Source organism: Myotis lucifugus, unplaced genomic scaffold, assembly GCF_000147115.1.
Source record: "Myotis lucifugus unplaced genomic scaffold, Myoluc2.0 scaffold_338, whole genome shotgun sequence".
NCBI classification, from domain to species: Eukaryota; Metazoa; Chordata; class Mammalia; order Chiroptera; family Vespertilionidae; genus Myotis; species Myotis lucifugus.
The window spans coordinates 920448-937133 of NW_005871386.1; the positions used below are offsets into that span (position 1 = coordinate 920448).

At 37.1% G+C, this 16686-nt stretch overlaps 1 protein-coding gene across 4 annotated transcripts in view; it reads left to right on the forward strand.

Moving 5' to 3' along the window:
- PIAS1 (protein inhibitor of activated STAT 1) overlaps positions 1–16686 on the forward strand; it is a 127239-nt gene that overhangs the window by 37461 nt on the left and 73092 nt on the right. For 2 of the 4 annotated variants that reach the window (XM_023764590.1, XM_023764591.1), the window contains exon 2: positions 2710–3154. In XM_023764590.1, the coding sequence (XP_023620358.1) occupies positions 2713–3154 (442 nt within the window). In that variant the 5' untranslated portion in view covers positions 2710–2712. Of the gene's footprint in view, positions 1–2069; positions 2465–2709; positions 3155–16686 lie in introns of those variants that run through there. The other 2 variants (XM_023764592.1, XM_006101067.3) reach the window with 2 other exon arrangements.

The following is a 16686-nucleotide window of genomic DNA, read 5'->3' on the forward strand; positions in this document are numbered from 1 at the left end:
CCTCCTGGTTTCATGGGTTGACTCTCAACCACTGACCCACACCGGGCAGGCCAGAGGTGTATTTTTAAGAAAGAGATTAAAACATATTTCCTCTTCCTTCCCCCCCTCCCTCTAGGCATTTGAAGAGTTTCTGTTGTTGTCAGGCCCCAGTGTTAGATTCTGAGGGTAACATGCATGGTCTTGTGTCTTAGTGGACCTCAGTCTGGACATGGAATCACCTATATAAACAGAAAATTATAATACAGTGATTTAGTGCTAAAATAAAGATAAGAAAAATGGCCAGTAAAAGTAGTGAGGAGAGAGTCATTAGTTCTTTTAGGCCTAATGGGCAAAAGCTGGACTTTGAGGAAACAAAGCATTTTCTAGACCAGAGAAGTAGAAGAAGAGTTCATATTTCTTTGATTAACCAGCTATATTGCATATAAAGCTCTTTATACACTCTTTTACCATTCCTTGGTTCTTTTTCTTTCCTTGTTTAGCAATCTGCAAAGAACTTCTAGGGGTAGGCTGTCATCTCAGGGAGTGGTGGGAAATTAGGGAAGGCAGTTTAATATGCGAAGGGGATAAAACAGTTGAGGAAATAGCAAATGGTAAGCTTACATATGTCTTCCATCCTAACACCTTCCTATCAGTGGTGATAAAGTCAGGATTTTGCTGTTAATGTATGATTTTGGGTAAGTCATTTCTTCTCAATGGAGTTCATTTTCCTCCACTTTAAAATGAGAGGATTGGTGCAGATCAAGCATGTCAAACTCAAACGCTAACATGGGCCAGATACTAGTTAACAAGGTTTAAGTTTATGTGGGTTGCAAAAAAAAACAAAAGCTTCAATTTTCATAGAAACATAAGTTTATTTTGAAAAGTATAGTATTAAAAAAAAAAAAAAGAGCAATGATAAAATTAATGTTTTCTTCCTGACACATGGCATTGCTTCTTTGCTACTTCAGGGGAAATCTTGTTCACAGTGATTATTTTCAAAACTGACCCAAGGTGAATGTCAGTAATTCTGGATCTGACAGGAGACTTATTTCCTTTCATAATCTACTAGAGGCCCGGTGTATCAATTTGTGCATGGGTGGGGTCCCTTGGCCTGGCCGGCAATTGGGGCTGATTGGGGCTGTCTCACCCTGTCCCAATTAGGGCCATCAGAGCCGGCCGGCCTGGGGGAGGGACCACGGGAGGTAGGCTGTGGGAGTGCACTCACCACCAGGGGGCAGCTCCTGCGTTGAGCGTCTGCCCCCTCGTGGTCAGAGCGCATCGTAGCGACTGGTCATTCGGTCGACCGGTCGTAATGGTCGTTCAGTTGACCGCTCACTATGACGCGCAGGCATGGAAACATGGAACAGACTGATGAATCTCAGAGGGAAGGGGGAGGCGGGAGGGTGGGAAGAGATTAACCAAAGATCTTATATGCATACTAGAGGCCTGGTGCACAGATTTGTGCACCAGTGGGGGTCCCTCAGCCTGACCTGCGGGGATCGGGCCGAAATTGGCCTGGTGCACTAATTGAGATAGGCTGGACATGCCCTGGAGCCCTCCCGCGGTCCTCTCGGGCCCCGATTGGCCCCCATCAGGACTGGGCGAGATGGGCCGGCCCCTGCGGGGATTGGGCTGAAACCGGCAATCCGACATCCCCCAAGGGGTTCCGGATTGCGAGAGGGCACAGGCCAGGCCGAGGCACCCCACCAATGCATGAATTCGTGCACCAGGCCTCTAGTTGTAAATAACTGCTCACGCTGTTATATTGGCTGGGCCGCAAAAATACTCGTGGGCCATGAGTTTGACATGCTTAGTGTAGATGGTGTTGACAGTCTCAGTAGTTTGGAAGAAATGGAGAAACAATGACCAAATCAGTTTAGGAACACAGGGTTAAACAAAGTTAAATAGATTTCTTTACTATAGCCTTACACGTTAGGGCATGTGCATTGAACTCCTGGACTTTTTAGCCTGGCCTTGCCAGTGTAGTGCCTCAATAATGTTTCCCGCTCTATCCTTTTCTTAATGGTTTAGTGGAAAGAGAAGGGGTTTTAGAATCTTACATAACTGGGTTTGAATCCTGACTGCTACTTAGTGGCTCAGTAGCCTTAGGTAAGTTATTTAACACTCTTAACTAGTTTCTTCGATAACACCTTGTGTATTTGGAAATATTTAGTGAAAACCAATATGAAAATATCAAATGTATTTAATATATAATGGGTCAAAAAAGGTATAGCTTATGTCCTATAAATTCCAGAATTAGTATAGAATGTAGTACTTGATAATGTTATTTATATCCTGTATACATTTGTTATTTGAAGTGGGCTGCTTATATGTTTCATGTATACTAATATAATTTTTCCCTAAGAAAACAAATGTTCTTGAAAGCTCATTATTATATTTTGCCATCCACATATCAGTCAGCATTCTGGAGACTTAGTAAGTGCTTGATAAAGAACTCACAGATTCATCAAAACAATGGGATGAGGTGAGATGTGGTTAATCTTAAAATGTTTCATAACCCTGGGTAGAAGTCAGTGAATTATAAATATTAATTTTCTTTGGTTACTTATGTTAAATGATTTAAACTAAGTTTGAAATAACTAGAACTCACTGTAAATAAATTGTTCTCTAAGTAAACGATAAGAAGAAAGTGTTATAATAAAGTATTGTTTAATATTGTAAATTATATTCTTGGAATACTAATGCTTTACATTTTGTTTTGTCTCTAAGCAAATGGTTATGAGCCTTAGAGTTTCTGAACTTCAAGTACTATTGGGCTACGCTGGGAGAAACAAGCACGGACGCAAACACGAACTTCTGACAAAAGCCCTGCATTTGCTAAAGGCTGGCTGCAGTCCTGCTGTACAAATGAAAATTAAAGAACTCTATAGGCGGAGGTTCCCCCAGAAAATCATGACGCCTGCGGACTTGTCCATCCCCAGCGTACATTCAGGTCCTATGCCAGCAACTTTGTCTCCATCTACCATTCCACAGCTCACTTACGATGGTCACCCTGCATCATCACCATTACTCCCTGTTTCTCTTCTGGGACCTAAACATGAACTGGAACTCCCACACCTTACATCAGCTCTTCACCCAGTCCATCCGGATATAAAACTTCAAAAATTACCATTTTATGATTTATTGGATGAACTGATAAAACCCACCAGTCTAGGTAAGATGATTATTCTATAATGGTAATTTGGTTACTTTTGGGGGATACATTTTCATTTTAGAGTTTTAATATGACCCAGTTGATTATTCATAATGAAATTTATACTTGGTAATACCATCTAGATGATAATAATGATCTTCCAATTTTAGACAGAATCAAATGTATAGAAGCTATCTTTTAGACAATAAAAGTGTAGTCAAGTTTCTAGTGATGGTTGCTGACACAGTAAATATTAAAATGTTTTTAAGAATATAAACTTGTGAAGTATATTTTAGATTATTGATTAATATTTTGTTATAACCCTTACAAATTAAAAAATTAAAAATCTACTTATTACTGACCTCAATTCATTTCTTAATTTTTAAGAAATTAAGACATATAAAACAAATGACTAGCTAGTTTTGATTATTTAAATGAGTTCATGGTTTTAATTATTATAAAAGATTTGAGCTTTGATGTGTAGTATTTCAGTTTCAGTTGACTTTTTAAAGTGGACATATGTGCTTTGCAGGTGCACACATACATAATCATGGCAATATAATACAAATACTTGAAATTTCACTTACTGTGTTTTTCCTAGAATATTAAATAGAATTTAATTTATTAATCAACTTGCAATTTTATTTTATCTTTTATACATTTTTTATATATTTTTATTGATTTCAGAGATGAAGGGAGAGGGAGATAGATAGAAACATCAGTGATGACAAAGAACCATTAATTGGCTGCCTCCTGCATGCTCCCTGCTGGGGATCAAGCCCGAAACTTGGGCATGTGCCCTGACTGGGGAATCAAACCATGACCTCCTGGTTCATAGGTCGACACTCCACCAGTTATCCATACCGGCCGGGCAATCAGTTTGTAGTTTTAATTGCTATAATGCAACCTTACTTTATTTAATGAAGAATAAAACAAATGTTATTGTGATCTCTGATGCCTTTGGTGTAATTTATTTAAAATCACATTTCCAGGTCCTTGTTTGTTGTTATAAATAGGTGGTTGTTGGTAACCAATGGCCTGCCAGCTGTTTTTTGTGGATCTGAGTAAAGAATTTTTGTGTGTGTGTTTTTTTAAATGTTCCTAAAGAGTTCTTAAAAAAAAAAAAAAAAAAGAATATGCAACAGAGACCATGTTTGTCTGCAAAACCTAAAATATTTACTGTCTGACCCTCAAAGAAAAAGTTTGCCAACCCCTGTTACAAACAGTTAAACATTTCAGTTTGGGGGATTGTTGAGTGTTGAATTTTGAGAACATTTACTGAAATTCTTTGAACTGGGAAATGTTTGTTTTTATATTTTGCAGAATTTACCTGAATAAATCAAGATTATAGGAGTTATTTTCATATAACATAAATTTTATATCACATTTTATTTTAAAAATAGCCATAATAAGAAAACTTAGCAATTGTTGAGAACCTATATGCTTATGAAGCTTTACACATGTTCATTATAAAAAATGAAAATGCCAAGTCCTTTCCTCATTAGCAGTTTAATGTGTATGCATATAAAAACAATTTGTTTCTGCCCTAACCGGTTCGGCTTGGTGGATAGAGCATCGCCCTGCAGACTGAAAGGTCCCAGGTTCGATTCTGGTCAAGGGCATGTACCTTGGTTGTGGGCACATCCCCAGTGGGAGGTGTGCAGGAGTCAGCTGATCGATGTTTCTCTCTCATCGATGTTTCTAACTCTCTATCTCTCCCTTCCTCTCTGTAAAAAAATCAATAAAATATATTTTTAAAAAAACAAGAAAGAAAAAAAACCTATTTGTTTCTTGTTTTTCAAGGAGGAATCATATTATACATAGTATTCTGTGATGTCTTTTCCCCCCGTAATACATTTTATAGGCATCTCTCTTTGTCTCATTTATTTATTTACATTTTTAATTGAAGGCCAGATATATACACACACATTTATATATGGCATGTATGTGTACATATGTGAGCATGTATATATATTATAGCTCATATCTTATTAAAGATTGTATACTATTCCATGATTTAAAGTCTTTTATTAAAAGACAAATATTTTCAGCGTTTTGTTGCCAAAAACATGCTGTAGTAAACATCATCTGAGATTTAAAGGAAAAAATGCTGGTGGCTTTTATTTGATTGGATTCCCAGCTCTCAGATTTTCTTATAGTCTAAATTAATGTGTCTTGCTGTTTTCATACAAGTACCAGTATGAATAGATGTTGTTTACACATGTATCTAAATTTTGTTTCAGAGTGGAAGTGCAGACTGGACAAGTCATGGTTATGTTGGATAATGTTTTAAATTAAACTTAAATTAAGGAAATTTTAAATTTTTATTTTGAAATACTTTACTGAGATACTTTGCTTGAATATATATTTATTTCTAATTGTCTATACTAATTGTGTTTTCATGCTTTTGTAGCCATAACTTAATATATCATAATTTATATCTTATAGCTTTAATACTTCAGGGTACATCTATCTTTATGAGCTTTTTTTGTTTTGTGTTAATCCTCACCCGAGAATATTTTTCCCATTGATTTTTTTAGAGAGTGGGAGGGGAGAGAGAGACACACACATAGATGTGAGAGAGACAAAGTGATTGGTTGCTGGCCCAACCAGGGCTGGGGATTGGACCTGCTACACAGGTATGTGCCCTTGATTGGGACTTGAATCCCCTTCCTTTCTGTGTGTGGGCTTATGATCTAACCACTGAGATGTACCAATCAGGGCTCTTTATGAATTTTTTACTGTGAACTTAGTAATGGGTTAAATATCTGGTTTCCCCCTAAACTATTAGAAACAGATAGTTCATAAGGAAGTATAATGACTCAAGTTCAGAATGTGACAGGTAAATTTAATTTTTCATTTGTATCCCTTCTATTTTGGCCTTAAGCTCTAGATTTAAATAGATTTTTAGATGTTCTGATGTAAGCTGAATGTCTTTATGCATGATTCATGTTTCTAAAAAATCAAAATAGTTGTTTTGTTATCCCCCACTTTATTAGGTAATTCTTATCCATTCTTATAGTAATTTTATTATATTTCTTTAATTTTAAAGTACTTTTAAGGCTTTTTCATTTTGGGGGCACATATTAAAGATAATGTATTTCGTTGTCTGTAGTTAACTAGAAGAATGGGAGATGAAGTAAAGGTGGTTATAAAGTAAAATGCTTGATTTATTGTGTATTTTTGCCTGTTAAAATCTGTTTGTTCTATGAGGCCTATTTCAAATGCTTTTTAAAACCTTCTCCATTAATTTTTCTAAGATTTCCCACTTAACCTGTCTATTCCTCTCCCATCCAGAATCGATTTCACTTTCCTGCATGCTCTTATAACATTTTGTTGTTGTTAGTTTCTTAAAATGATAATGCTCTGCTGTATTCATCTATATGTTCCCATAATAGCTAGCTATGAACCTGTTACATGGTACGTAGTTGTTCAGTAAACATTTATTAGCTCTCTAATTCATTTAAATACAATAGTCTTTTACTTTAATTCAGTGAATTTTAACCATTTTATCATCCAAATACAACTGAGGCACACCACTTAGCATAAACAGTAGCTTATGAGAGGTAGAAAATATTTAATAGACTATTTAAAAATATTCCCATTACAAAGATAGCACATTTAATGTAGAATCCATAGACACTACTTACTTTAGACATAAATTTTTAAAATATTTCTATTGTGTTCCTCTAGTCAGAAGTCATCTGTGTGTGTGTGTGTGTGTGATTATTTCTGCTTTTCTTTTAATGAAGAGGAGAATCTTAAATACTGACTTAACCCAGCAGGATCTTAGCCACATATATTATTGATTCATGTAAATAATTGGGCACAGAAAAATTTTAATCTTCATAGTAAGTATATTGAGCACCCTGTGTTAAAAAGTGTATTTTGAAATATCATTTACGTAGTGTGCCACTTTTGGTGTTGATGAGCTATGAAACTTGCACAATTATGAAAGTCAAATGGGCAGATAATTTTGATTAAGATATTTTGTTCATGTCCATTTAGATACAAGATGTTTCCCCTAAGCCCTTTAATATTATTTAGAATAATAAAATTATTTAGAATATTATTTATATTTATTAAGTTGGCTTGTGTTAGAGCATAATGGTAAAAACAAAATATTTTCATAGTGACTAAAAGAATAATTCTTTAGGATACAGTATTTGATTTGATTCAGAATTGAATAACCAGTTTTGCAATATTTAAGTTTTGTAATTACAAGTGCAACTGGCATTAACAGGTTTGAGAATAAATTTTCTTTTGTATTATTCTTATTTAACTCTCCAAAGACAATGAAATTAGAAGTTTTATTTGTACTTTTGCCTGAGAATAATTTCAGTGAGGTTTTTTTTTGTTTTGTTTTGTTTTTTAAGAAATCTTTTTGCTCTCTGTCACCTCTTTGGAAGGGTTATAATGGGGGGAAAGCTTGAGAGAAGTAGGGAGGTAATGAACAAATTAAGTTTTTTGTAGTTTTACATTTGTAGTGCTTCTTTTATTTATTTATTTATTTATTTTTATTTTTTTAAATATATTTTATTGAATTTTTACAGAGAAGAAGGGAGAGGGATAAAGAGTCAGAAACATAGATGAGAGAGATCGATCAGCTGCCTCCTGCACAGCCCCCAGTAGGGATGTGCTCGCAACCAAGGTACATGCCCTTGACCGGAATCGAACCTGGGACCCTTGAGTCTGCAGGCCGACGCTCTATCCACTGAGCCAAACCGGTTCGGCTGTAGTGCTTCTTTTAGAACTTTACAGTTTAAGCCCTTTTTTCATTGAGGACAGTGACAGTAACAGGATAAAATGAAACAATTCACAGGCATCTTTTCTTAATTTTTTTTTTTTTTTTTTTTTTTTTTTTACTAAAATGATCAAAAAAATTGGAAATGATCTGTAAAGTTGATCTCCTCTTTTTGTTCTCCCTAATGCTAAAAGTGCCCTAATATTTTTCTGGTAAGTATTTGGATGCTACAGACAAGAATCTGAAACACTGAGACATATTTTACTTGATCACATGGAGGCTATTCTTCCATTTGTGATTAATCAGGTCACTTGTTTTATATTTCTCTTTTTTAAGTCTTGGAAGGTGATTTCTATTTAAGTTTATTATCTGTTAAACAATCTTTTCTATAAAACACAACAAATTTCTCTTGTCTGGGATGGAAAGATATAGATATAGATATAGATATAGATATAGATATAGATATAGATATAGATATATAGGCATATATATAGTATTTGGATTCCTGAGCTCTGTTACAAGTAGTTCTAATTTGATGTGGGATAATATATGGATATTTTCTAGGGAAAACTGACCATCAACTTAGGTGTGCTGGGTTTCTAGTTTCAGTATTTTAGAAAGCTAGGTTGATTGCTTTCCCTCTAAAGTAGAATGATAATTATGTTAGGCTTGGGAAAAAATATAAATAATTTGTTGAAAGTGTTTGAATTATATATTTTAATTTTAATTATATATAATATCTATCTATCTACCTATTTTGGGTTTTGCCTTAGGAAAACAGGCACAGATAGATGCTTCAGTACTTCTAAATAGTTAAAATGATCCATCTTGTTTTGTGCAATGTAGGTAAGGTGTCTGCTACATCTTAATAATATTGGTTACCAGTGTTTTTTGCCAAGAACTCCTCTGGCATTGGATTATATTTCACAGTTTCCTTCTCTCATTTTTGATAATTGAATTTGCCTTCCTCCATATGCCTAATAGCTAGTGTTTGGAGATCAGGTGATGCAAATTCATGGACACAGGCTCTAATAATTATTGAAAAGGCATTCAAAGATTTTATGCACTCTTCTCTACTTTTAGAAAATTTGCCTTCTAACAGTTCAACACAAGCAGTGATCTGGACTAGAATTTTGGGAAGTCAAAAGCCATATTTCTTTTGTAGGTATGTTTCTTCCCTAGAAACTTTTTGGCTACAGATTTCTGCTTTTCAAAACAAAATCCAAGCTACACCTTCTAAATCTACATTCCTTTGTAAATAATATTTTTTTTTATCTGATGAATTTAATAATTTTATTACCATTTGTATATAGCAGTGATGGCGAACCTTTTGAGCTCGGCGTGTCAGCATTTTGAAAAACCCTAACTTAACTCTGGTGCCGTGTCACATACAGAAATTTTTTGATATTTGCAACCATAGTAAAACAAAGATTTATATTTTTGATATTTATTTTATGTATTTAAATGCCATTTAACAAAGAAAAATCAACCAAAAAATGAGTTCGCTTGTCACCTCTGACACGCGTGTCATAGGTTCGCCATCACTGGTGTATATTGTACTTGAGATGTGCATTTCCGAATTTGCCAGTGGGTCCTATACCACTTTGGTTGAGTCTCCCCATCAAAATTTGAATTACCATACAAGTTGCAGACTAGCTGGCTTGAGGACTTGGTTGTGGTAATCGTGGTGCAACAAAGGGAGAACCCAATTTGGCAATCCATTTCTTTCCTTTAAGAAAGTTTGTTGATATCTGGGACATTCCCTTTCTTTAGTAGCTATACTATTTCAGTGCTGACAGTTCTTGCAGATGACTTCAGTAGTTTTATATTGAGATTAGTCATTCTAATTTGTTCACACTACTGCTGCTAAGTTTATTAAAACTGAAATGTAAATAAGCTTTAGATATTCCAAGAATGGGATACTGCAGTGCAAAAGAAGCTGGATGTTGAATGCAGTATTATAATTAAATTATTTTAAGGTAGGTAAAAATAAAATGGCTGAATTGTTTTTAAGAATCAACTTTAATATATGACTTCTACCTGTTCTTGGTAGTTCCAAGAATTTTGTTTCTCTCTCTCTCTCTCTCTCTCTCTCTCTCTCTCTCTCTATAATATTAAAAGGGTAATATGCTAATTAGACCAGACGTCCTTCTGGACAAAGTGGGGGCTAGAGGGTGGCCAGCCCGGGTCCCCGGTGCCTGCAAGCTGCCGGAGGGAAGCCAGCTTGGGTTTCCGGTGCCTGCGGGTGGCCGGAGGGAAGCCGGTGCTGGCAGCCAGGGGAAGGAAGGCCTACTCTTGCATGAATTTCATGCACCAGGCCGAGAGAGAGAGAGAGAGAGAGAGAGAGAGAGAGAGAGAGAGAGAGAGAGAGAATGAGAATATTCCAGAGAGGAAAGGAGAGGTGGGGAGAGAGCTAGAAACACCAATGATGAGAGAGAATCATTGATTGACTGCCTCCTGCATGCCCCCACTGGGGATTGAGCCCACAACCTGGGCATGTGCCCTTGACCGGAATTAAACCCTGGACCCTTCAGTCTGCAGGCAGATGCTCTGTCCACTGAGCCAAACCAGCTAGGGCCAGAATTTTGTTTCAATGTTTATTTTGGAGCTGTATCTTACAGTATTTTATTTCTGTTTTTAAATTTTATTACTTTAATTTTTAAATTAATGACTTTGTTGTAAGATATAGATTGGAAGGGAAAATCACTTTAATATACTCAATAGCAGTCTATTGTGTTTTTTTCATGACTTCCCCATGTGAAGTTTTTTTAAATAAATATATATTTTTATTTATTTCAGAGAGATAGAAACATCAGTGATGAGAGAGAATCATTGATCAGCTGTCTCCTGCACGCCCCCTACTGGGGATTGAGCTGGCAACCTGGGCATGTGCCCTGACCGGGAATTGAAACGTGAACTCATGGTTCATAGGTTGGTGATCAGCCATTGAGCCACACCAGCAGGGGTGCCCCCCATGTGAAGTTTAAATGTAAAGTTAGCAATTTATATTTACATACAAAGGAAATGATGAATACAGCTGATTACATAAATACTAGTATCTTAAACTTTTATGCAACAGGTTGTTTTTTTTTTTTAATTGGAGTGCGGGTGAATTTCCCGCCAAAATATAAGATGGCTCTGTCTTTTGGTTTTGTTCCATCCACCGAAAGGGTGGATTACAAACAAATATTTGGTAATACGCAGTTACAATCGGCCCGAGTTTACACGTTTCCTGCACTCCACTGCAAATCTATATGAACCGAGTTTTAAGACGGCTCCCGCGGAGTACGCGCAATTCACGCGAGCCGACTTAACTCGTTTCCCGCACTCCAAGTGTTAAAGCCCAAGTATAAAAGTAAAATTGGATAGTGAAGAAGGCTGATAGGAAAAGATTTGTTCATTCCAAATAGAGTGTTGGAGGAGAGCTCTACAGACACCTTAGATCACCAGAAAAGACTTAACAAGTAGGCCCTAGAGCAAATTAAGCCCCATAACATTGCTGGAGGCAAAAATGACAAAATTGAAGCTATCAGACTCAGGGGAAATTATGAGAAGGCAGTGTTTCTTTGGAAAAGACAATAATTCTGGGGAAAACAGAAGGATTGGGAAAGAGGAAGACCAAGTATTATGTTAAAATTATAGACTTTTTATAACTCAATACCTAAATATTTTAAAGAAAAACTCTTATTTTTTTTTCCAACTTCGTGTATATTTCAGGTTTTTGCTAGGATTTATTCTGTTGAAATGACATGTATATGTAGTTAATCTTCCTAATGGCTTTTTAATATTTTGAGTGAACAAAACCTTTTTTGCCTTACAAAGAAAATAATTACAGAGCTTTCACTATGTAGAGAGATCTTAAAAGTAAGATGAAGTTGGTAAGTCTCCTTAAAATAGAGAAGGCCCTGCTAGTGTGGTTGAGCATTGTCCCTTGCACCAAGACATTGCAGGTTTGATTCTCAGTCAGGGCACATGCCTGGGTTGCAGGCTTTGATGCTGTATCCATCATTTCCTTTGTGATTTCTTTTTTTAAAAAAAATATATTTTATTGATTTTTTTACAGAGAGGAAGGGAGAGGGAGAGGGAGAGGGATAGCGAGTTAGAAACATTGATGAGAGAGAAACATCGATCAGCTGCTTCCTACACACCTCCTATTGGGGATGTGCCGCAACCAAGGTACATGCCCTTGACCGGAATCGAACCTGGGACCCTTGCGTCCGCAGGCTGACGCTCTATCCGCTGAGCCAAACCAGCTAGGGCTCCTTTGTGATTTCTTAAACATGGACGTGCATGAGACAGATGACCAATGCTTCTCTCTTCTTCCACTCTCTCTTAAATCAATAAAAACATTTTAAAAAATTAGGAAGGTGCTAAGAACATACAATGGGGTAAAGACAGTCTATTCAATAAATGGTGTTGGGAAAATTGCATATGTACATGCAAAAATAAATAAAAATAAAACTAGACCACCATACTACCCCATATATAAGAATAAACAAAAAAATGGATTATAGACTTCAGGTCTTAAAACCATGAAACTCCTAGAAGAAAACTTAGGCAATAAAATCGCTGACATTCCTCAGTATTTTTTCTGATCTACTGGATCAAAGCAAACAAAAAAAAAATAAGCAGGTGGGACTACATTTGCACAGCAGAGAAAACCATCAATAAAACAAAAAGACAACCTTCTGAATGGGAGAAGTTACTCACCGATGATACATCTGATAAGGGATTAATACCCAAAATTTATAAAGAACTCACCCAACTCAACACCAAAAATAAAATCCCAGTTAAAAAAATGGGCAGAGGACCTGAATAGACACATCTCCAAAGAGGACATGTGGATGACCAATAGACATATGAAAAGATGCTCAACATCAGAAAAATGCAAATTAAAACCATAAAGAGATACCACCTCACACCTGTCAGAATGGCTATCATCAATAAATCAACAGACAAGTATTGGCGAAGATGTAGAGAAAGGGAACAACCCTCATTGCACTATTGGTGGGAGTGATGATTGGTGTAGCCACTATGAGAGACAATATGGAGGTTCCTCAACAAGTTAAAAATGGAACTGTCTTATGACCCAACAATTACACTTCTGGATATATAGTTGAAGAAACCCAAAACAGCAATTCAAAAGAATGTCTGCACTGCTATGTTCATTGCCGTGTTATTTACAGTTTACAACAGCATGGATGGACCGACAGCATATATTATGCTAAGTGCTATTTGACAGAGAAAAACAAATACCATAGTGATTTTACTTATATGTGGAATCTAAAGAGAAAAAAGACGAACAGACAATAGAAACAGACTCATAGATACAGAAAACAGACTGATGGTTGCCAGATGGGAGTGAGGTTGGGAGGCTGAGTGAAAAAGTTGAAGGGATTAAGAAGTACAAATTGGTAATTACAAAAAAGTCCTGGGGATTTAAAGTACTGCATAGGGAATATAGTCAATACTATTGTAATCACTATGTACAGTGCCAGGTGGGTACTTGAAATATCCGGGGGCGGGGGGGGGGGGGTAACACTTTGTAAAGTATATGATTGTTTAACCACTATGCTGTACACCTGAAACTAATGCAAAATAATATTGAACTGTGATTGACTAAATAAAAAAAGAGTGAACAAATTAAAACTTTATAGAGTTACAAAATTACTTGAATAACAGATATAAAATAGAGTTAGAGAGGATGCACCATTCATTTTATTGATTATTTTCTTCATTTTTATCCTTTCCATATGGACCAAGCCATATTCCGAAAGACAGAGATCTTATTAAGAAAGCATGTTTTAATTTTTATCCATAAATTATTTATTCCTTAATCCATGGTCATGGATGTAGAATCTTCTTTATCCCTTTCTCCTAATAGATTTAAGAAGTTTGTTCATTCAACTAATATATATTAATAGTGCATTTTGTGTGTGCCGTTTTAGTTGGCAGGAAAGAATAAGATATTCAAGGAGTTCATGATCTAGTGGAGGAATGAAACATGCATTAGTTCATCTTAGAAAACACAAGGCAAAGTAAGCTAAAAGACCTAACTAAGGTAAAAATTAAAGTGATTATATTTACCAGGGTGCATGAAATTAACATTTTTGCCTTATGGAGTAGTTGAATCAGAATTACTGAGGGTGCTTATTAACATAGAGATTTTCCCACATTCCGGATCTTCTGAATTATATTTAACATCATAGGATATTACACATACCTCCCCAGGTAGATTGCTTTATTTGTTTGAATCCCTACAGAATGTGTCATGTACAAACCTTTTCATGAACATATAGTTTCCATTTTGTTTTGTTGCCATATCAGTGAGCATCCTATATAATAAAAGCCCAGTGACCGAAATGGTGGAACGACCAAAACAATCAGAGACCAGGGTGATGAGGTAGGCAGGCGAGTGGTTAGGGGCGATCAGGCAGGCAGGCGAGTGGTTAGGGGCAATCAGGCAGAGTTAGGAGCCAGCAGTCCTGGATTGCGAGAGGGATGTTCGACTACCGGTTTAGGCCCGATCCCGTGGGCAATCGGATATTCCTGAAAGGTCCTGGATTGGGAGAGGGTGCAGGCCGGGCTGAGGGCCCCCCCCCAACTCCCCCCTTGCATGAATTTCTTGCACCGGGCCTCTAGTTCTTATATCCTGTATTATAAAAGGCTAATAATGCAAATAGACCAAATGGCAGAACAGCCAAACAGCCAGTCGCTATGACGTGCACTGACCACTGGGGGCATGCGCGGAACATGGAGGACGTCGGCTGCAGTGGGATGGTGGAGCAGGTGAGTGGGGGGCGCCAGACCAAGGCGGTGCATTGGTTGCTGTCATTGGGATGAGCCTCTAGTGATTACTGAAAATTCTTTGCTTCTGTGCACTGCAGTCCTGCCTGGTGCTCATACCTGCTGCCGGCGCCGGCACCCACAGCTGGTGCCCAGCACTGGTCCTGATTGTTCGGCGCAAGCAGCGGGTGCAAGCAGTGGCTGCCAGCCGTGATCACCCCTGAGGGCTTCTCCACCTCCCCCTGCTCCTGAGGGGCAATCAGGGCAGCGGCTGCCGCTCGCACCCGCTGCTGGCGCCGGCTGCAATTGCTCCGTGCCGCCAGCAGGTGTGAGTGGGGCTGGCGCCATCAGCATGTGGGAATGGTGGAGGCGGGAGCAGGGCTATTGGCAGACGGGACCAGGGGCCGAGGCGGGTGGGGCTGGGCTGGGGCGCGGAGGATGGGCCAAGACCCACCCTGGTGCCTACTACAGCCTCATGGCCGACAGTTCCTTTCAGGGTGCACGAATTTGTGCACTGGGCCCCTAGAATAAGAATATATATTTTTGTACTAAGTTAATTCTTTAAATGCAAAGCAATTTTCCTACTTTGTTGTCAAAGGATATCCATGCTTCTAAGTTGCTATTAAATTGCATCCTCTGCACCCCACTCCCCCAAAAAAAGTTTACCCCTCCTACCAACATTTTTGTGAGAGCGCTTATTACCCAGTTTTAGCATTAATTTAAAGTTTTTATAAACTGATAAAGTAAAAATAATATCTTGTTTTAATTTATATACTTTTGCTTTCCGCCGAAGTTGAACATTTTAATGATTATTAACTATTTGTAATCTGTGAATTGCTTGTTCATATTCTTTGCTTATTTTCCTTGTCTACATTTTTTCCTTGTTGGTTCATGCTTTGTATATAATGCATAGTAGTCATCCCTCTATTATATGTTTTAAATATTTTATCTTGGTCTGTAATTTGTAATATCTCCCATTACACAGAAGTTGAAAAACAAGTTGTAATTCAAATCTGTGAGTTTATGATGTTTGCATTTTTAAAACAGCTTCATTGAGATATAATTCACATATTTTAAAATTCACCTTGTTAAAGTGTACAATTCAAAGTTTTTTAGTATATTCATGGAGTGGTACATCCATCACCAGTATTTAATTTAAAAAAATTGTATCACCTCCCTCCCCAAAAGAATATCAGTCACTCTCATTTCCCCCTCCCCCAGCTCCTGAAAACCACCAATCATCTTTCTGTCTATGGATTTGCCTATTCTGGATATTATATAAATGGAATCATGTAGCATATGGCCTTTTGTGACTGTCTTCTTTCACTTAGCATAATGTTTTCAGGGTTCATTCATGTTACAGCATGCAACAGTGCTTCATTCTTTTTTGGGGGAGCGGGGGAGTATAATTATTTTTAATGAATGTGTCTAATTTTCTTTTTAGAATTTTTAATTGTGGCAAAAAAAACTTACCTCTTAATCATTTTTAAGTGTGCTGTTCAGTAGTGTTAAATATACTCATATTGATGTACAATAGACCTCTAGGCCTTTTTTAACTTGTAAAACTATAATTTTTTTCATTAAATAGCTCCCCATCTGCTCCTCCCCCCTAGCCACTAGTAATCACTATTGCACTTTCCAAGGATTTGACTATTTTAGGTACCTCATATAAGTAGAATCATATTTGTCTTTTTGTGACTGGCTTATTCCACTTAACACAGTGCCCTCAAGCTTCGTCCATATTGTAGAATATGCCAGGATTTCTTTCCCATTTAAGGCTGATTGAATTCCATTGAATGTATATACCAACCACATTTGATTAACCATTCATCTGTAGATTGACATTTAGGGTTGTTTAGTTTCTTGGTTGTTGTGAGATCCTGCTTATCCAAAAGTGGGAGTACTGGGTCATAATGGAAGTTCTATATTTAATTTTTTGAGGAACCACCATGCTGTTTTCAGAGCTGTACCATTTTACATTTCCATTAACAATGCATATGGGCTCCAGCTTCTCTGCATCCTC